The sequence below is a fragment of the Schistocerca gregaria genome, chromosome 4 (genome assembly GCF_023897955.1).
Source record: "Schistocerca gregaria isolate iqSchGreg1 chromosome 4, iqSchGreg1.2, whole genome shotgun sequence".
NCBI lineage: Eukaryota > Metazoa > Arthropoda > Insecta > Orthoptera > Acrididae > Schistocerca > Schistocerca gregaria.
The window spans coordinates 397536268-397558618 of record NC_064923.1 but is presented as its reverse complement, the minus strand read 5'-3'; the positions used below and the strand labels follow the sequence as shown (position 1 = coordinate 397558618).

The window sequence follows — 22351 nt, the reverse complement described above, 5'->3', positions numbered from 1 at the left end:
GTTCTAAAGCAGGCTCATCCAAGAATTGTGCCCAGCAGGCGCACCCGCGGGCCCAAGGCAGTGTCGTTCAGCGCCCCGTCTGCAACAGTGTGTCGCTAGTGTCGCCATACGAGCAAGAGAGAGAGCTGCGGAGGGAGTGAGACCACACAGCACTACTCTGTGGTTGACTGTCCCACAGTCAGATCCAACGCAAACAAAATAACAGGGGAAGCACACCTCTGAGAAAGAGGCTGATGAGCGGTAAAACAAGCAAACCATTTACTGTTTAGGTAGCAACTATTGTTCTTGTGGCAGAATTACTACGCAAAGCTTTAGACAATATCCAAAACAAGAATCGAACATCTTATTGTTTTCTGACCCATAGGTTCATTCTATTAGTACTGCACATGCAAACTCGTCATATCTACAATAGACGTCTTCTGAAAATTATATCAGTTTCTTAAATGAACTAGAGTCATAAATATTCTATTTTAGAAATAACTTTATGTAAGGGATATAGAGTCTCATTGTTACTGTTAGCAGTTACAAGTAAATATTTTTTGTTGTGCTTCGGGCCACATCTCTCTGAATCCCTTTTCAGAGTTTAGAAATCTGATCCTTAGTTTGCTGTTTTGTATGTAAATATTTTAACCGACCAAGTTTGAAAACTTATTAAAAAATAAAATTAAGGTTATAAAGCTCTAATTCTTATAGTCAACGTTGTTAAAGAAGACAATTAACATTTTACACTTTTTTTCTTTTTCGAAGAAACGATTTTGTCAATGTTTCGTACAATATTCCCTGAGATTGATAACCTCAAAGAGTTAGTCAAATTTTAATCGCCAAGTAATGAACGGTTATTAGAAAAAGCTCTCACACGTATACGTGGAACCAAACATTGAGAGAACTTAAGCCACGTGCTTGTGCAAAAGAGGATATTTCTCTCGTGGAAGACAGCTGTAAAAGTCATCCATAGTTTTACACATGAGAAAGCGGTCCTTCAGGCGCATATCGCACTGCACATCAATCAGCTCTAGTTGAAGCACTTGTCAGATGCCCTATGCCAAAGGGAAAATGGGCAAACAAATATAAGGCCGATTGAAGGTCACTTATCACCTAAAATCTGTTTTTAAACCATTCTTGTAATTCGGAAAAAATTGCAACATAATTTGAAAACTCCACATCTTCTTTAACGCTGTCTAGTGCAGGAAAGTGTCCACAATTCTTCTAGCGCAATTGTTTTTCGCACAAAATAAGTTTTTTTTTAATGCTTGAATCGTTTGCACTAAATTGACGACAGTGATTTTCATGTTGGAGTAAAATGTTCAAAGTATATAAATGACCAGTAAGGTCACTCAAAAAATGTTCAAATGTGTGTGAAATCTTATGGGACTTAACTGCTAAGGTCATCAGTCCCTAAGCTCACACACTACTTAACCTAAATTTTCCTAAGGACACACACACACACACACACACACACACACACACACACACACACACACACACACACGAGGGAGGGCTCGATCCTCTGCCGGGACCAGCCACACAGTCCAAGACCGCTCGGCTAATCCCCCGCAGCAAGGTCACTCAAAAAAGCCAAATTCGCCACCCGCTTACGATCACAAAGTAATTCTTCTGGACGTCCTTTTTCCAAAAAGGTATTTATTTCGCCCCTCAAGGATAAAAACCGATGGAGCACCTTTCCTCTTCTCAGCCATCTTACTTTGGTGTGGTAGATGATGTCCGGGTATTCCTCTTCGATCTCAACCAGAAATTCTTTAAATTGGCGATGTGTGAGTCCATGCGAGCGAAGATAATTAACCGTTCGAAGAACTGTGTCCATAACATTTTTTTTACATTGGCAATCTTCGCATAAATTGCCTCCTGGTGTATCAGACAATAGACTGCCGCGAATAAGCAACAGCTAACTTCAGCCATTTTTGACCTCACGTAACTCTGAAATCCAGTGCGCATCCCTCGTAGCACAGGGGCTCCATCCCTTGTTACACTGGTCAGGAGTACCCATTTCAAACCCATTGACTAACACGTTTTCCACAGCTAGAAAAATGTCCAAACCTGAGGTTGTGTCTTTTAATGGTATAAGATCGAGAAACTCTTCTGTGACACGGAGATTGTCATCGACACCTCGAATGAATATGACGAGCTGAGATAAGTCCGTAACATCCGCAGACTTGTCAAGAGCAATAGAAAGTGAAATGAAGTTTGCCGATCTCTCCATTAATTGCTGCTCAATATCTGAGACCATACCTTAGATTCTGTGAGCAACAGTTTTGAGGTGAAAGAGCTATTTTTTCAAATTTTTCCGTGAGGTCTGGTGGACAAATACAAGCCGCCGAGTCGACCAGGCAATTCTTGATGAGATTCCCAGCAGCAAAGGGTTTCCATGCTTTCCCTATTCTCGGCGATCATTTGTGACTTGCGCACAAACTTTTCCCACCTGTTTCCGGCTCGTACCACGCCAAAAAAGAACATACAATTAATTTTGTACAATCCTGTTTTTGAAACACTTATCACTTTAACAATTAATTGTTTCATTCATTGAAACTCAAATATAAAAACTAACAAAACAGAGTTATTTTAGATAAGTTTTCCCGCAGTTCCGCTGAAATGGACAGCGATGCGGGGTCGCAAAATAAATTTTTATCTATTGCAATATTTGCATACAGCGGCATGGCGAAGCTCGGCGGGGCGCTGGCCGCAGGTGATCGCGGGCGCTAGCGCCCAGGGGCACAGTTTGGACGAGCCTGTCCTAAAGTATCAGGAACTGTGGAGAGTCAGTGGAGGAAATGGTTGGTATATTTGATACAGCAGGGTAAGTTACAGGTAATAGGCTGAAGGTGTTGGCTCATGAGAGCAGAGATTCTCTCAGTGGTTGACAGTACAATGAGGTGTCCTGGGTGGTTGGGTTTATGGATTTTGGGAAGAATGTAGTAGTCTGGGGAGTTGCAGAGGTAAGGAGAGAGACTCAGGGGAAAGGTCTGGGATGAGCCTAAGGATTAGAGGAGAGACTGGAAATCCTGTTGTATTTCTGGAATGGGGTCACTGTGGTGGGTTTTATTGGTGGATGAATCTTACAACTAGCAGTGTCCTAACAGGTAATCCCTGTAGTTCAAAATCACAGTGGTGGCACCTTTGTTGGCAGGCAGTATTATATGACAGTGGTTTGAAAACTTCTCGGAACGAAATAGAAAAAAAGTACTTACATCATTGAAACTTTGTTTTATTTTTCAATGTAGTCTCCTTGTAAATTAATGCACTTAGTTCAACAATGTTCCAGTGCCTTGATCCCATCTAGAAAATGCGTTTCCTCCAGGCCTGCAAAATAGTTGTAAACTCCAGCTATCAATTCTTTGTTTTAAATGAATCTTCATCCACCAAGAAAAATTTTCTGTTCTGGGAAGAGCTGGAAGTCTGACGGAGCCATATCAGGTGAATAAGGTGGGTGTGGCAATAATTCATACCTTAGTTCATGTAATTTTGCCATGGCAATGGCACGTGTGTGGGTGCGCATTGTCTTGATGGAAGATGACTTTCTTCCTTGCTAAATACGACCTTTTTTCGCTTCTGTTGCAATTTGTCCAGGAGGTTAGCATAGTATTCTCCAGTAATTGTTTGCCCAGTGGGGGGGATAATCTACAAACATAATCCCCTTTGCATTCCAGAACACTGATGCCATGATCTTTCCCAATGAAGGAATTGTCTTTGCTTTCTTTGGTGTCTGAGAATCAACAAGTTTCCACTGCTTTGACTGTTTTGTCTCTGGGGTATAGTACTGCACTCAAATTTCATCTGTGGTCACAACCCGGTGCAAAAAATCTTGTTCATTTCTCCTAAAATGGGCCAAATGTTGTTCTGAAATGTCCACTCATGCGTTTTTGATTCAGTGTCAATAGTTGCGGCACCCATCTATTTTTTCATTTCTAATTCTTCAATTAAAGTATGATATACCCTTTCAGATGGCATCTGGCAAGCAAGAGCAACATCATGCACTACCAACTGATGATCCTGAATGATTATTTGGGCACTTTTGCAAAGATTTCTGGAGTACTGACACATCTTGGCCGACCACTGAATGGATCATCATCTATGCTCTCCCAACAGAATTTAATTCATTTGTCCACTTGGCAACAGTTGAATATGAAGGAGTAGAGTCCACCAGTGTATTCTGGAAATTGTCATGAACGTCCTTTGCTTTCATATCTTTCTTTACAAAGTACCTAATCACTGCTCGAATCTTGATTTTTTCCATCTCCACAAATCACTATGCAGGAACAACAGAACCATGTCACCGCGACAGCTCTCTTCGAAGAGCACTGACGTGGCACATGTTCACAGGCAACAGTCCAATGAATATCACATGAACAACTCGTTGGGCTAGTGCTGACCTCTCGTGGTGATCCCAAGAACTTTTCAAAACACCCTCCTAAGGTTATGATAAGTTTTTTAGTTGGTGGATTGCACTTCTTTCTGTAGAAGTATCATTAGCTTCCATGTTGAGGGATTTCGGGTAAGCCCTTTGGAATACTTCGGTAGGACTAACATCATTTGGAGGAAAGGTTCACTACGACTTCAGGTCTGTTTAGGGAAGAAAATCAGTCATGCCCTTTCGAAAACAACCTTCCTGGATTTTGCCTTAAGGAATTTTGGCAAACCATGGCAATCCTAAATCTGGATTGCTGGACAGGATTTGAAAGGTCTTTCTCTCAAATGACAGCCCAGTGTGCTAACCACTGCACCGCATCACTCATCTGGAGTTACGTTAAGGATAAAGTATTTTCATCAGTTCCTGATGTGCAAATTGTTAAGGCACAAATGCTGTTGAAGTGGTGGAGAAGAGATGTTGACAAAGACATGAAGAGAAACTGATTACCACCTGAGATGTTAAATGGGCACCAAATGGAGCACAGGTGGAAATGTGGGCTACTGCGTGCAACAAACTGTATAACTGTATCCAATATAGTTTCTCAGAAATAAATTTTTGTAATACAGGAACAAATTTATGCTTACTCTGTATAATACTGCTGAAAAAGCACGAGATTTTCTGTTGTTTCATTGGTAATAATTTTGTTAAAGTTAGTTGGTTGATTGGAAACTCCCATAGTGTGGTTGTATATAAACTAACTACAATCACAGATTTTGTGCAAGTCAAAAATTGGTTGGAATTTAGATAAGACGACTGTCTTAAGAATTAAAGTTACCGTCCTTTGGTATCAATGTTACTTTAGATCATATTCTGTTAGTCAGAGTTATTCGTTTTGGACTGTGCGGCGACAAGAATAGTCGTGCTATGTCCAACATCAGCACAAGTAAAGCAAATATACCTTTGTGCCATACCCTGCCCCAAGGAACATCAACGACCCAATGTCCAACATAACAATAATGTCTCAACTAAATTTATCTTATTTGTAATGGTATTTCAATTAGTTACGCCACTCATCTACTTATTGGTTTCCTAGCATTAGATTAATATGGAATTACATTTTGCTATACAAACATACACTGAAGGAAGAATTCTGATATGTTACACCAAGTCCAAGTTAGAGTCACTGAATATTAAGAGAAGAATATATTGTGTGTTTATCTTCAAGTTGTTGAACTATGCCTTTAACAACATTGTAAATTAACAAGAAACTCCTGACATACGCTCCTTATAGATTGTGGAGCATTATCATATATTGAGCATGAAAAACTGGGGTTGCCGATTACGTGTCTACGGTAGCTCAGTATATTGGCAACTATATGTATCTACAGTCACAGATGAAGCAATTGCTCAGTTAGCTCCATAATGCTGAATGGGAACCATTCAAGAGTTTTTCATGATATAGTTGAAGGAAAATACAGACTGTTTAAGAGTCATGAACTCTTGCATTACACCACATAACTGCAAAGAATATTATGTATCATTCATTTCTTCAGAGGCAACACACAGTATCAAAAGTCTTCACTGCACATAAAACATATAACATTTATTGCCCATAAAATTACAAACTCCATATATTTCCTCCTTCTATGTTATTAAAAATTCTTAAATTGTTTCCATTCAGCAGTATGGAGTTAACTGAGCAATCTTTTCATCTGCGATTGGACGTCACTTGTCACCAATATACTGAAATATCATACACACGTAACTGGCAACCCAGTTTTTCACACTCAATGTATGAAGCTGCTGATCACAGAGGAAGAACAAGATTATTGCTGCCATGTAGTATTACATTTTTACGATTTCTTGATATTTGGCACCAGACAAACAGCACATCAATAATATGCTAAATCTGTATCTTAATATTACAAAAATAAAGATGTAAAGGTGTTAATAAAAATCAATACTTTTATTTGTATTTTATGTACAAATATGTCAATACTTTTTATTAAAGTCACCACTTTATTCTGCAAGTTTCACAACCTCCTTGTGTACTATGATGCCTGGAACTTTAGGCAACTTCTTATTGAATTTTACAATAAGTTTGTCCTCAGTTTCTGCACTACAACAACAGTTTTGGTATTCTGCCACAATCTTTTTACGCAGTCGTTTCACTGGTATCTCACCACCTTTAGATCGTACTACTTCCAATATTGCTTCATTCCATTGGAACTTCTGTAAGCCATTAGTGTTCTCAGCTGTGATACACTCAACTGCACATATTTCTTCAATCTGTTCGTCACCTGTAGGGACAACAATAATAAAATTTTATAAGCAGCAGCCATCAAAAACCTAGATTCTAGTGTACATTTCAAAATACACTTTTTGGAAAAGTAACTGTCACTATCTATGGTGTCATTCTTATACTGATAATGACTCACTGGCCACTCCATGACAGATGAGTGAGGACATGGTATTGCTCAAGGGCGTGACTATAACACAAAATTAGTTATGCCACTCATTTACTTATTGGTTTCCTATCATTAGATTAATATGGAATTATATTTTGCTATATAAACATACACGGAAGGGAAAAAATATTGATATCTATCATCTTTCAATCACTACACTTTTCTCAGTAAACTGCAGAGTACAATGCCTTACACCTGAGCATTTTGATACTTCAATTTTTTTCCTTCCTACTCATCTGTCCTCCATCAGTGATATTAGGGTGTGCAAATCAGTGAACTGTTCCATTTCATATCTCTGCAATGTGTTATACCAAGGTATTTGTATGAGTTGACTGATTCCAACAGTGACTCATTGATATAGTCATAGGATACTATTATTTTTTTTTTCATTTTGTGAAGTGCAAAATTTTACATTTCTGAACATTTAGAGCAAGCTGCAAATCTCTGCACCACGTTGAAATCTTATCAATAATGTAAAATCAGATGACAATTATTTACTTACTGTTAGTATGGAACACTTTGACAAATGTGGCAGATCATTTTGAACTATGGTTTCCATTTATTTACTGTGATGCTCACAGAATATCCAGTTTCATTTTATATTTCAAAAATGGAAAATGCAGGATGGAATAACAATATTGCAAAAATCCAACACAATCTCCAGTCTCTCCTCAAATCCTTAGGCCCATCCTATAACCAATCAACCAACCAACCAACCAACCAACCTACCTACCTACCCACCCACCCACCCTCCATCTTCTACATGCTTCCTAAAGTCCATAAACCGAACCACCCAGGATACCCCATTATGGCTGGTTACTGGGCCCCCAATGAGAGATTATCCGCTCCTGTAGATCAATACCATCAACCTATTACCTGTAACCAATCCCACTCCCTCCAATATAAAAAATATCATCCATTTCCTTCACTGATTCTCCACAGTTCCTATCCCTTCACCACACAAACCCCTGCTCATCACACCCTCTTTATTAACATCTCCAGTGCCTACGGTCTAGGTCCTATTGACACTGCCTTTCCCATCACCTGACACCAAACCTACAACCTCCTTCGTTGTCACCTCACATTCAATTACCTTTTCTGTGAAGGTATCACCACATGGCACTACCCTATGCAAACCTATTCATGGTCCACGTAGATGAATCCTTCCTAACCACCCAAATCCCCCACCTGCTTAAGATCTCTAGACAGAGTGAAGACATCCTATCCATATTCCTCCATAACATTGACACCTTCTCCATTTGCTTCACCTGGCCCTCCTCAACTCAACGTCCTTGATGTTGCCTCTACTTTAAGAGTGTCTTCATCAGTACCTTGATCCACATCAAACCTACCAACCACTAGCAATATCTCCACTTCAACAGCTGCCACCCATTCTATACTAGAAGTCCCTTCCAGTCAGCCTAGTCACCCACGGCAGTCACATTAGTGAAAATGAGCAGCCCCCCCCCCCCAAATATACCAAAAGTCTCACTGAGGCTTCACAAACCAATACTCTCCCAACAGATCTCACATGCATTGTCTCTCTAGTGACAAGGAGCACTCCCCTAATGACTCAGCACCACATAGGACTGGAGCAACTGGATCAGATTCTCTGCCAGGGCCCTGAACTGAGGAATATCCATTCCACTCCATCCACTGTGGTACTCCACTGTCCTCTGAACCTACCCAATATTTTTTTCATCCCTACCCCACCTCTGCTCCCAAAAGCTTGCCTCATGGCTCATATCCCTCCTGTAACTGACCTAGATGCAAGACCATCCTCCCACCATGACCTACTCCAGTCCAGTTGCAGACATCACCTATCCCATCAAAGACAGGACTATCTGCGAAAGCAGTCACGTGACCTGCAAACTAAGCTGCAACCACTGTGCTGCTTTCTATATGCACCTCACAACCAATTATCCATATGCCTACATGAACTGCATCAAAAAACTGTGGCTGAGAGACAGCTAGACCACCGAGGTGCTGAAAATACTGCTCAACTCAATGTGCTTCACTTCAATGACTGCTTCACACTATAGCCACCTGGACCCATCCAACCAACACCACCTTTTCTGAATTGAACAGGTGGAAACTCTCCCTGCACTATATCCTACATTCCTGAAGCCCGTCCCCCATGCCTTCTGTAGTCCCTGTTCTGCAACCACTTGTCCCCTTCCCTGTATCCACTCCAGCACTACTCAGCCTTGTATTCCACCTGTGCACTCTCTCTCTCTCTCTCTCTCTCTCTCTCTCTCTCTCTCTCTCTCTCTCTCTCCCCCTCTCTCTCCCTTCCCCCCCCCCCCCTCCCCGCTCCACTACTTCCCTCTCCAAAACCTTCCCACTGCATCTAGCAGTCCTACCCTGTCCTAACTGCCACCTTACATCTCCCATAAAGCAGCACTATACCTTCTACTACCTTTCCCCTACTATCCCTCCACCTTGTCCTTTTCTACTTTAGAAGAAAGCCTTTTGGTCGAATGCTCAAACTTACAGCAGCTCAAATGATGTGGCTCTGCGACTAAATGTCTCCTTTTAATTTTATTTTTAAATTAATATCAGCAATAGTACTTGTTTAGGAAGGTATGCCATAAGGTATGTCACTGCATCTTCAGACACAAAGCATGTTTTTAATGAGTAAAAGTGGATGTTGCTCTTTCATTAAATTACTTCAAAAATGGTTCAAATGGTTCTGAGCACTATGGGACTTAACTTCTGAGGTCATCAGTCCCCTAGAACTTAGAACTACTTAAACCTAACTAACCTAAGGACATCACACACATCCATGCCCGAGGCAGGATTCGAACCTGCGACCGTAGCGGTCACGCAGTTGCAAACTGAAGCGATTAGAACCGCACTGCCACACCGGCCGGATTAAATTACTTCGTTGTATTTTCTTTTTATTCTAACATCTGCAATTATAAAAAGTGAACAGCAGATTGTTTACATCATGAACAACACATTAACAAAATGAGGATGTCTGCATTTCTACTTGAAGTTTCTGCTACCAATAAATATCTGATTATGCAACAACATTACAATTTATTTTCTGCGACACATTCTAAAATCTACAAGCCTTTATCAACAATGAACTAAAAATGAAAGAATTTTAATTCACAGCCAGCTGCAAACGTTCTGATCCAACATCTCTTCAGCAGCTTCCATGTCAAATTTATGCTTTATTTTCTCCAAGACTGGGTGGACCCTGTTCCTGACTTCCACATGTTGAAAAAAATGGAAGAAAGTTGCCAGGAACCAAATCTTACATTTTCACATCAGCAACCAGTGATGGTAACATCTAGCCTGTGAATCACTGAATAATCTACACAAATTTTTCTATTGAAATCAGTCAGATCAACAGATTTAAACAAAATAGTGTGATTTCCTCCTCAATCCATTACATGATGTGCAGACTTAACAGTTTGCCTTTGCTGGAAACAAAAGGCAAGGTCTCCGTCTCTGTCTCAGCCCATGGGCATATTTGGCACCCTTGGTGTGCTGTGTAACTGACGTAAGAAGCTTGCTTATTGTCTATTAAACGTGTGAAATATGAGAGCGTTAGGCTGATAAAATTTATGTGGATCTAGAAAACAAATAATGCTGTGATTATTTAAAATCCAATTGTGACTACGTATGTGTGGTCACGACAGGGTCCGTATCTTGTTTAACCTGTGCAGTACACAGGCTGTTTTGTTTGTCATAAGTGTCAAACACAGAACAGCCACACGGCTTTGTCACACTGAACAGTTCTGTTATGGGATAAAAAAGTGGAACAGTTGGTCAGGGCAAAACAAAGTTAACTATCACAAACAGCACACTGACCAAGATCGACATAATTAACAAAATCTGTGTACCATATACTGAGGCTGTCAACTCAGATCACGATCTAAGACTAGCCCAATGTAAATTGTGAAATTTAGGCAATTTTACATGCAAGAAAATGGAGAACAGATTTAGTTAAAAAACTGTCATGAATTTTTTTCAAATGTTGTGGGTATGATAGATATGAGAGCAAAATTTGTTTCAAAATTAAAACTATGATTCATTATGGGTCTGGAACATTGCAACAGCGATGAATAAAGGTTTTCCCAAAATACTGCAACCAGTCACCTTTTTTGCACATAAACACACCCCTCTCCCATATGCCTACATAAATTAACATTTCGTTAAACAAAGACACATGCTAAGCACTGATGTTTAATTTCCAAGCAATAACCAATATTAATTAAGTAAAAATAAAAGTCAAATGTAATTTCAGTACTAAAACATCATAATATTAGTCTGAAAGACTTTCTAAATAGCACATGCCAACTTTCAAATCTTAATACATGTTACTTTTGTAATAATGAATCTAATATAAATCAGTATATACACTCCTGGAAATTGAAATAAGAACACCGTGAATTCATTGTCCCAGGAAAGGGGAAACTTTATTGACACATTCCTGGGGTCAGATACATCACATGATCACACGGACAGAACCACAGGCACATAGACACAGGCTACAGAGCATGCACAATGTCGGCACTAGTACAGTGTATATCCACCTTTCGCAGCAATGCAGGCTGCTATTCTCCCATGGAGATGATCGTAGAGATGCTGGATGTAGTCCTGTAGAACGGCTTGCCATGCCATTTCCACCTGGCGCCTCAGTTGGACCAGCGTTTGTGCTGGACGCGCAGACCGCGTGAGACGACGCTTCATCCAGTCCCAAACATGCTCAATGGGGGACAGATCCGGAGATCTTGCTGGCCAGGGTAGTTGACTTACACCTTCTAGAGCACGTTGGGTGGCACGGGATACATGCGGACGTGCGTTGTCCTGTTGGAACAGCAAGTCCCCTTGCCGGTCTAGGAATGGTAGAACGATGGGTTCGATGACGGTTTGGATGTACCGTGCACTATTCAGTGTCCCCTCGACGATCACCAGAGGTGTACGGCCAGTGTAGGAGATCGCTCCCCACACCATGATGCCGGGTGTTGGCCCTGTGTGCCTCAGTCGTATGCAGTCCTGATTGAGGCGCTCACCTGCACGGCGCCAAACTCGCATACGACCATCATTGGCACCAAGGCAGAAGCGACTCTCATCGCTGAAGACGACACGTCTCCATTCGTCCCTCCATTCACGCCTGTCGCGACACCACTGGAGGTGGGCTGCACGATGTTGGGGCATGAGCAGAAGACGGCCTAATGGTGTGCGGGACCGTAGCCCACCTTCATGGAGACTGTTGCGAATGGTCCTCACCGATACCCCAGGAGCAACAGCGTCCCTAATTTGCTGGGAAGTGGCGGTGCGGTCCCCTACGACACTGCGTAGGATCCTACGGTCTTGGCGTGCATCCGTGCATCATTGTGGTCCGGTCCCAGGTTGACGGGCACGTGCACCTTCCGCCGACCACTGGCGACAACATCGACGTACTGTGGAGACCTCACGCCCCACGTGTTGAGCAATTCGGCGGTACGTCCACCCGGCCTCCCGCATGCCCACTATACGCCCTCCCTCAAAGTCCGTCAACTGCACATACGGTTCACGTCCACGCTGTCGCGACATGCTACCAGTGTTACAGACTGCGATGGAGCTCCGTATGCCACGGCAAACTGGCTGACACTGACGGCGGCGGTGCACAAATGCTGCGCAGCTAGCGTCATTCGACGGCCAACACCGCGGTTCCTGATGTGTCCGCTGTGCCGTGCGTGTGATCATTGCTTGTACAGCCCTCTCGCAGTGTCCAGAGCAAGTATGGTGGGTCAGACACACCGGTGTCAATGTGTTCTTTTTTCCATTTCCAGGAGTGTATTTACAATCACCAATATGCAATGTGAGTGCTGAGCAAACGAAGTCTCTGCCCCAACATATTGTTTGAACATAATTTTAGCCACGCCTTTTATTTTTTTTGCATTCTGTAATGCATGTGGGAGTTGCTATGTATTGCAAAGTTTGTGTATTGCTATAGATTTACTGTTACTGGAAAATATACATTTTATTTTCTAGAGTAACGTGTATCAGGAATAAACCAAGTAATGGCTGCTATCGACAGGGAATCTCAAGTTGATTCCTTATTTCTAGATTTCCGAAAGCTTTTGACACCATTCCTCACAAGCAACTTCTAGTCAAGCTGCAGGCCTATGGGGTATCGTCTCAGTTGTGTGACTGGATTCGTGATTTCTTGTCAGGAAGATCACAGTTTGTAGTAATAGACGGCAAATCATCGAGTAAAACTGAAGTGATATCAGGTGTTCCCCAGGGAAGCGTCCTGGGACCTCTGCTGTTCCTGATCTATATAAATGACCTGGGTGACAATCTGAGCAGTTCTCTTAGGTTGGTCACAGATGATGCTGTAATTTACCATCTAGTAAGGTCATCTGAAGATCAGTATCAGTTGCAAAGCGATTTAGAAAAGATTGTTGTATGGTGTGGCAGACGACAGTTGACGCTAAATAACGAAAAGTGTGAGGTGATCCACACGAGTTCCAAAAGAAATTCGTTGGAATTTGATTACTCGATAAATGGTACAATTCTCAAGGCTGTCAATTGGGTGTTAAAATTATGAACAACTTCAGTTGGAAAAACCACATAGATAATATTGTGGGGAAGGCGAGCCAAAGGTTGCGTTTCATTGGCAGGACACTTAGAAGATGCAACAAGTCCACTAAAGAGACAGCTTACACTACACTCGTTCGTCCTCTGTTAGAATATTGCTGCGCGGTGTGGGATTCTTACCAGGTGGGATTGACGGAGGACATTGAAAGGGCGCAAAAAAGGGCAGCTCGTTTTGTATTATCACGTAATAGGGGAGAGAGTGTGGCAGATATTATACACGAGCTGGGATGGAAGTCATTAAAGCAAAGACATTTTTCGTCGCGGCGAGGTCTATTTACGAAATTTCAGTCACCAACTTTCTCTTCCGAATGCGAAAATACTTTGTTGAGCCCAACATACATGAGTAGGAATGATGATCAAAATAAAATAAGAGAAATCAGAGCTCAAACAGAAAGGTTTAGGTGTTCGCTTTTCCCGCGCGCTGTTCGGGAGTGGAATGGTAGAGAGATAATATGATTGTGGTTCAATGAACCATCTGCCAAGCACTTAAATGTGAATCGCAGAGTTGTCACGTAGATGTAGAATATTAATACCTGTAAGTCAATCTCATGATATAAATAATTCTTGTAATATTCAGTGTTTGCTTGGTTCGTTTTTATATCCTGCCACTGCCACATGACATGCAAAATGCCCAAACATTAGTTATGTGCACCATCTGATAGTGAAACTTTTTGCGATTCAAAACCAGTCTGATAAACAAAAACTGAAGAATAACAGAAGGAAATTGGTTGCAGTTATTTCTGGAAAACTTCGCTCCAAAATTGTCTAACTTCAAAGACAGTGACACATGCATGTTGCTCAGGGGACACAGGATGAAGTCTACAACAGTGCATGCAGAACTACTGAAACTTGTCATAACAGATGATGCAATATGTCAGATATGTTCTCTAAACCAAGGCTCAGTAGTCCTTGTGGATGCATTCTAGATGCCAAAAATGAATACTCCTCGTGTATAGTCAAAAGTGAAAGTTTTTCTCATTTGTTTATTCAATTTTAATGGCCCAGTGCGTAATGAGTTCTTTGCCCAAGTGTGAACGATCAGTGTGAGTGCTCGAAGGGAAATAAAATATTAAAAGAAGACTGAATCTGTGGCAAAACAATTAATGGTTTTTGCACCATAATGCACCTGCTTGCACTCTGTTTCTTGTTTGTGATTTTGTTAAATAATTACTTTCACTACCAGATCAACAAATGACGATGTGATGCATTCCTTCCAAATGACAGTTTTATGTGTAGCATGAGAGACTACGTAACTGAGAAGACGGGCTACTTAAGAATTCACCATTGAGAATGGTAGGTAGATAGGCAGCAGTTAAATATCATGTTGATGTCAATGGAAACATACCATTGCTTACAAAAGATCAAGCTCATTACAAAGTTTTAAATCAATTGTGAATTGTAGATTGAGTCTCATTAAAACACAAAGTTTTAAAATTGTGTCTACAGACAAATTGGCCACAGATTTTTGAAGAAAGCTTATGAAGAGGTTACCAAATTAGCAGAGAATTCTATAGTGCTACCATGCAGTCAATTAAATGATTTTAAATATTTCAAGAGTGAGTGAGTGTCACATTCAGAAGGTGTCCTAGTTTTGAACCATTCTGTGCACTAACTACTGGGAGCCAAGCAAATACCATATGCTGTAGCAAAGACAGTATTTTTCAAGTGATGATTGCGTCCTTTGCTGCATAAGTGTACTTGAAAGTAATTGAAATATGAGAAGACGAGGTAACAGAGCAGTATACTGAAGATGCAATACACACACAAAAAAAGTATCATCTCCTGTTATTTTCCTGAAGAATTCCTTTATAGAAAAATCCCCACAACTGCAATCTGACCTGCAATACACTCAAATGAAGGATATTAGAATGTACATGTTACATTGTGTGAAGTCCAAAAAGAGTAAGTTCCATATATACATCCCACACAGAACAGAGTGTGCTTCAGTTAAAACACTAATAACAACGAAACAAGGGAAAATACAGGATGGAATAACAACAATTTTAAGAAAAGGATAGAGTACTACTCACCACATGGACGAGGCACTGGATCACAGCCAGGCTCAATGAAAAGTGTGCCTGTCTGTTACTAATAACAATGATAATTATTTACAGGAATATAACGTACTACAGAAAATGGGAGTTTAACTACATCACTTACAAGTAGTGTGACAGAAGACCAAAAATAAAGTAGAAGTATGAGGGGCGATCACAGCCAATTTCAGTTGAAAAATGCGGAATTTGTTGTGGGACATCAAGGAATATTCCTGCTTCAGCTCCTATAGTTTCCTGACATTCCAATAGGTGGCAGCACTATACATAGTCTTTAAAATGACATCTAAAATGGATACGTGCTCCAAGCAGAAGGTTGTCACTTAGTTTCTTCATGTGGAAATCCAGGGCATCATAGATGTTCATAAACACTTGTAGAATGCCTACAGTGACCTGGCAGTGATAAAAGCAGTGATGTATTGGCTGATATATGTCACTATCACAATAAGGTCATACAAACCTGTCCAATCTCCCATGTGTCAGGCATCAGCACACAGCAGTGGCTCCTGCAACGATGGTACATGAGCACACTATTGCGATGCAATCGACAGATCACAATCAAACACCTCGCTGCTCAACTGGACATCTCTGTTGTTAGTGCTTACACACTTGTCCATCAGTTGGGGTACTCAAAGGAGTGTGCCCATTGTGTGCCTTGCTGCCTAACAGAAGACCATAAAAGAGCAAAGGATCATCTGTGCAGAGTACAGTTGTGTTACAAGTCTGATCATGAAAATATTTTGTTGAACATCACAAGCAGTGTAATATGGTTCCTCACTTCAAACTGGAAACAAAACAGCAATCCATGGAGTGGTGCCAAGCCATCTCTTCTTTGAAGAAAAAGTTCAAAGCAGACCATCAGCTAGTGAAGTCATGGCAATCGTCTTCTGTTACTCAGAAGGGGTTAGTCTATTCAATGTCCTCCTCATGATCCAACGATCAGCTGTGTAGTGTCCTGTATTGCTCTTAGAAAACTGAAAGAACAACTTCAGCATATTCAGTGCCACTAAAATCAAACCATCTGCATGACAATGCAAGGCCTCACATAAATCTGTGAAATTGGGAGCAGCTCAGAAAAATTCATTGGACTGTCATTCTTCATCCACCCTAGAATCCAAATCTTGCACCTTCCAACTTCCATCTGTTTGGCCCAAGAAAGGATGAACTCCAAGTTAAGCAGTACATGGATGATGGCGAGGTTATTGATGCAGCAAGACGTAGGCTCCAACATTGACCAGTAAATAGGTACCGTGTAGGCATAGGGGCCTGCCCAGTAAGGTGGTGTCAGGCCATTGCATTGAACAGAGATTATGTTGAAAAACAGGGTTTTGTAGCCAAAAGAGTGAGGGGAAAATATGGTGTATTGTAATCCTGAATCAAACTAATATGCCTTCAGAAAAATAATGTTTTGCCTTACTTACTGAATGCCCTCACAGAACAAAAAGGCCATCCAATCCCACCATTGAAATTCACCAGGTTGTAAGCAGAGTGTGCTCTATACAAGATTGCATATCAACCTCATATAGGGCAGTAAAACATGTAAAATTTTCAAAGTCCCAGAATAAAGTTATCTTGCTACATTAAGGCAATGTCGACATGAGGCGGCCGCAATGCAAACATGTCGCCGTCAAGATGGGATCAGGATGACACAGGCAGCAGACTTCAGCAGAATGTATTGGCTCAGAGCAGTGAAACAGGGTCACTTAACCTTTCTTATGTGACAAAATAAAGGCTAGGGCAAAAGCAACGAACAGTACCAAGAGCTTTTGCGAACCAAACTACCGATGCCTTCATAATAGCAAGCCCTACGCAGTCATGACTAATGATGTCAGGTAAAAATTAATCACTACTTTGCTCCATAAATACTCTAGCAGTTTAGCTCTTAAGACAGTCAAGTCAGATGGATCGATGGCGTACATGACATCTGCACTCTATTTCCTGATTGCAGTAAAGTGACGTCTGGCACAAACCTGTTGTAGATTCCCTGCACACTATGGACAACAACAGTCACTACTGAGAGAGATGGCTAGCTCATCATATTCACCAGTTGTAAAGTTCAATATCACAGTCTGCCTCTGTCACAGATGGGACGAACAGGTCTTTCTGTTCCAGAGATCAGGACACCAGCATTCCTGACATTCCAGAGGACTAAATAGGGCCTGCCTGGACGGCAGACCAATACTGTCTAACTTCACGGCAACTGTCATCACAGTAGGAAGGATGACGAAAAAAGGTGGTAAGCGGGAGGCAACAGAGTACCTCCCAAGTCAGTGTGTGTACGTTCAATACACTCACCACCATTACTCAGGGTGTCACAGTGTCACACTGCAGCCAGTATCACCGCAAGCAGCGAACTGCCAGTGTCAAAGTCAGCTGGAATGAAGTGTGTAGTGTTAGCTGCCTTGAGTGATTCCTCAGTGGGCATTTGCAGACAATGCTAACTCCGAGTCAAGACAATAGCCTTATTTTTATGGAAAATAATAACTAATTGTGAATCTTCTTTCACAGTACCTATCAGTGACCATAGGCCACCACCATCCTTCCAAGAAAAACTGGCAAGGAGCGAACTGGGAAAGTGCCTCCTGACACAGAACCAACTCTATTTACACCCTCCTAATAGTTGCGTCTTGCAGTCTCTATATACATAAACAATCTAACAGGCAGGGCGAACAGCACTCAAATTATTTGCTGATGATGCTGTAGTGTAGGGTAAGATGTTGTCATTGAGTGACTGTAGGTGGATACCAAATGACAGCCAAAAGTTCTAGTTGGTGTGATGAATGGCAGCAAGCTCTAATGTAAAAAACTGAGTTAATGCAGATGAATAGAAAAAAAGCATTAATAGTGTGCTGCTTGGTACAATCTGGTCAAATACCTAGGTATAATGCAAAGCGACATGAAATAGAATGAGCATGTAAGGGTTGTAATAGGGATGGCAAATGGTCAGCTTCAGTTTAATGGAAGAATTTTAGGAAAGTTTACTTCACTTGTAAAGGAGATCACAAACAGAACACTAGTGTAATCCATTCTAGTGCACTGCTCAATCAACATGCAATTATTAGATATGCTTCGGAAATCAAACTGGAATTCCTGGAGGGAAGGCGACATTCTTTTTTTTTAGGAACACTACTGAGAAAATGAAGAGAACTGGTATTTGAACAATACAACTACTGTCAAGGTGCTCTTTGCGTAAGGATCACAAAGACTGATAACAGAAATTAAGGCTCATATGGAGGCATATAGACAGTTGTTTTTCCCCTCACTATTTGCAAGTGGAACAGGAAAGGAGATATCAGTAGTGATACAAACTATCTGCCGCCCCTTCCAGATGACAGCTTGCGAAGTATGTATGGAGAAGTATATACAATTACTGTAATCACTGATGAATCTGGAAGGATTAACTGGTGATGGGCCACATGAGCTCCTGATCTGCATTATGTTTAATAGTTCTGGAGAAAGCGCAGATAAATAAATGTGCCACTTAGTTTGATTATTTCATGCTTCGAAGCTGTTGACTACCCAAATTTTCAGAAATGAAAAGATGTGTCTATAAATGGCAGATTGTGACAAAGCATTCATAGGCTCCAAGAAATAACAATGTGGAGTGATAACTTTTGAAATTCAAAATATAACTCAGGGAAACAAAAGCAGTAATAAATAATTTAAAATATCTCAAGATCCAGACGAAGAAAGGTCTGGGCTGGCTGATCACAATAATAAACGAGGATGAGCCAGCCATTCTGCAACACATTAAAATGTACACCACAAAAAGAAGGCGAATGAACATGTGTAGAGAAAAGAATACCAAGTCAAACAAAGGCAAAGAAAGTGCGACAGAGTTAAATGGAGAGCAGGTGGCGACCTCAGAGAGGAGGCTAAATGCCCCCTTAGATGGCATGATAACACCCCCCCCCCCCCACACTCACACACGATTAAAATGTAAAACTAAATCTGCTGTTGAGGCACTGTCACCCAACACCAAAGGTAGGATGCAGGGAAGGTAGAAGCCTATCACAGAGTGGCTAAAAGTGGGCAGTCCAGCAAGATGTAGATGAGTCACACGTGTGCCACAGTGACACAGAGGTGGGTCCTCGCAACAGAGGAGGTAGCTATGTAAGGCCAATGCGGAGCCGGCAAAGAACCACAGAGTCCCTGTGAGAGACCTGCATGGAGGTCTTCCACACATTTAAAGTCTCCTTAAGGGCACACAGTTTGTTGTGCGTACTGTGAGATTATGCCATTCCGTCTCCCAAAGATGAAAACCTTGTGGAGTAGTAAGGATCGCAGGTCAGTTGCAGGGATGCCTATCTCCAGAAGTGGTTTCTGTGTAGCCTGTTTGGCTAGCCTGTCGGAAAGTTCATTTTTTGCAATTTTGATGTGACCTGGGATCCACGCGAACACCACGGAATGACTGGACCGTTCCAGGGCATAGATGGACTCCTGGATGGTCGCTACCGAAGGATAGGGGTGTAGCACTGGCCAATAGCTTGTAGGCTGCTCAAGGAGTCAGTACAGAGAAGAAACTACTCACTAGGGCATGTGCGGACGTGCTCATTAGCATGGAAAATGGCTGCCAGCTCTGCAGTGAAAACACTGCTACCATCTGGCAAGGAGTGCTGTTCAATATCTCCTCCTCATGGAAGCCACGCGAAGCCAATGTGACCATCAGCCACTGAGCCATCAGTGTAAACCACTTCATGGTCCCAGTACTTGTCAAGAACTGAGAGGAAATGACAGCGGAGATCCGCAGCGTTAGATGAGTCCTTAGGACCATGTTAAATGTCCTGGCAAAGTTTTGGCCTAAGTGTACACCATGAAGGAGTATGTGAATAGACCTCGAGTACAGGTGGTAAAGGCAAGGACTTCACTTCAGACAGAAGAGATCGGATGCAAACCGCAATCGTAAGCCCTGACCTGGGCCTCCGATGCGAGAGACGAACCATCGTGGGTGGGAAAAGGAGATGGTAATTCAGGCGCTCAGGAGAACTACGAATGTGTGCAACATAACTGGCGAGCAGTTGTGCATGCCCAATATTCGATGGACGGACTCCGGCCTCCACCAGGACGCTGGTCACCGGACTTTTCCTAAAAGCTCCTTCTGGTGTTGCTCAGGCAGTCGAGGGCATTGAGGTGCTGCCAGCACTTCTGCTTCAATTGACGAAGATGAGGTAACCACATCAATAAGGCGTTGAAAACCAGTCCTAAAAAGCAATATGTCTCCATTACAGTTAGAGGATCGTCATTAAGGTAAAGTTCTGGATCTGGATGAGTGGTACAACACCAACAGAAGAGCCGAAAACTGGAAAACATGGGCTAGAGCCCATAACTGCGCCTTGTGGATGGCTTCCTGTTGGCGTCACTCAGCAACACCAGTACTAGAGGAGCAGTATGAAATGCAGATGTCATCTGCATACAGAGAAGGTGTGCGGGACCCCATTCTCCTGGATATGGGGGAACTATGGGAGGCACCTACTTGGACACACAAAGTACGGAGCGATAGGAAATTTTGTATAAAAATCAGGAACGGGCCCCGGAGACCCCACTCACATAATGTGGCAAGGATATGATGTCAACAGGACGTGTCTTAAGCTTTTCGTAAATAAAAAAAGATGGCAACCAGTTTTTGGCGTCTGGAAAAGGCTGTTCATATGGCAGACTCGAGGGAAACTAGATTATCCATGGTATAGTGACCCTGGCAGAAACTGCCCTGGCATGGAGCCAGTACCCAACACAACCGCCAACTTACCATATGTTCTAATAGCTTCCAAAGAATGTTAGTGAGGCTGATGGGCTTATAGCTGTCCACATCAAGTGGGTTTTTACTGGGATTGAGCACTGGAATGATGGTGGTCTCCCACCATTGTGATGGAAAGACACCATCGCACCAGATCCGGTTGATGATGACGAGAACATGTCACTTGTAGTCAGATGAGAGATGTTTGATTATCTGACTGTGGATCCAATCTGGCCCAGCAGCTGTGTCAGGGCAATGTGCAAGGACACTGAGGAGCTCCCACTATGTAAATGGATCATTATAGGGTTCACTGTGACGTTCAGTGAACGAGAGGGCTTTCCTTTTCATCTGTTGTTCGAGGGTGCAAAATGCTGGGGGATAATTCTCTGATGCGGAAGCTCAAGCAAAGTGCTCAGAGATTGCATTTGCATCGGTAGATAACATGTCACTGATGTTAATGCAAGTAACACCTGTCAGGGGTCTGGTACCCACAGACACGTCTGATCTTTGTCCAGACTTGGGAAGGTGGCATATGGCACCCAATGCTCAAGATGTACCTCTCCCAACACTCCTGTTTCCGTCTTTTTATAAGCTGGCGATCGTGGACACTGAGCTGTTTGAAAGCTAGTAGGTGCTCTAGGGAAGGGTGCCATTAATGTTGCAGTAGAGATGGCCGACACTCTTTAATGGCCTCACCGATTTCTGGCAAACACCAAGGTACTGACTTTCAAGGGATTGTGTTTTCTGCCACAAAAACGATTGTTCTAGTGACCTGCTCAACTACCACATCGATGGTACCGTGTGGGGGAGACTCAACTGTGACAGTAGAGGTGAAAGCTTCCCAGTCTGCCTTGTTTAGAGCCCATCTTGGTAGACGTCCAGAGGAATGGTGCTGGGGGTGTGACAGGAAGATGGGAAAGTGGTCACTATCACACAAGTCATCATCGGCTCTCCAGTGGACTGGCGGGAGAAGTCCTGGGCTGCATAGGGATAAATTAATGGCAAAGTAAGTGCCGTGAATCTCACAGAAATGTATGGAGGGCCCATTATTTAAGAGGCAGAGGTTGAGTTGAGACAGGAAAGTTTCGAAATCTTTACCTCAGCCAGTAAGCACAGTGCCACCCCACAAAGGGTT

General features: G+C 42.2%; 1 protein-coding gene across 2 annotated transcripts in view; it reads right to left on the bottom strand.

The window, feature by feature from the left end:
• Window positions 1–6308: 6308 nt before the first annotated feature.
• Window positions 6309–22351, bottom strand: part of LOC126266837 (cell growth-regulating nucleolar protein-like) — a 60268-nt gene continuing 44225 nt past the window's right edge. For both annotated transcript variants that reach the window (XM_049971404.1, XM_049971405.1), the window contains exon 5: window positions 6309–6663. In XM_049971404.1, the coding sequence (XP_049827361.1) occupies window positions 6383–6663 (281 nt within the window). In that variant the 3' untranslated portion in view covers window positions 6309–6382. The remainder of the gene's footprint in view (window positions 6664–22351) is intronic.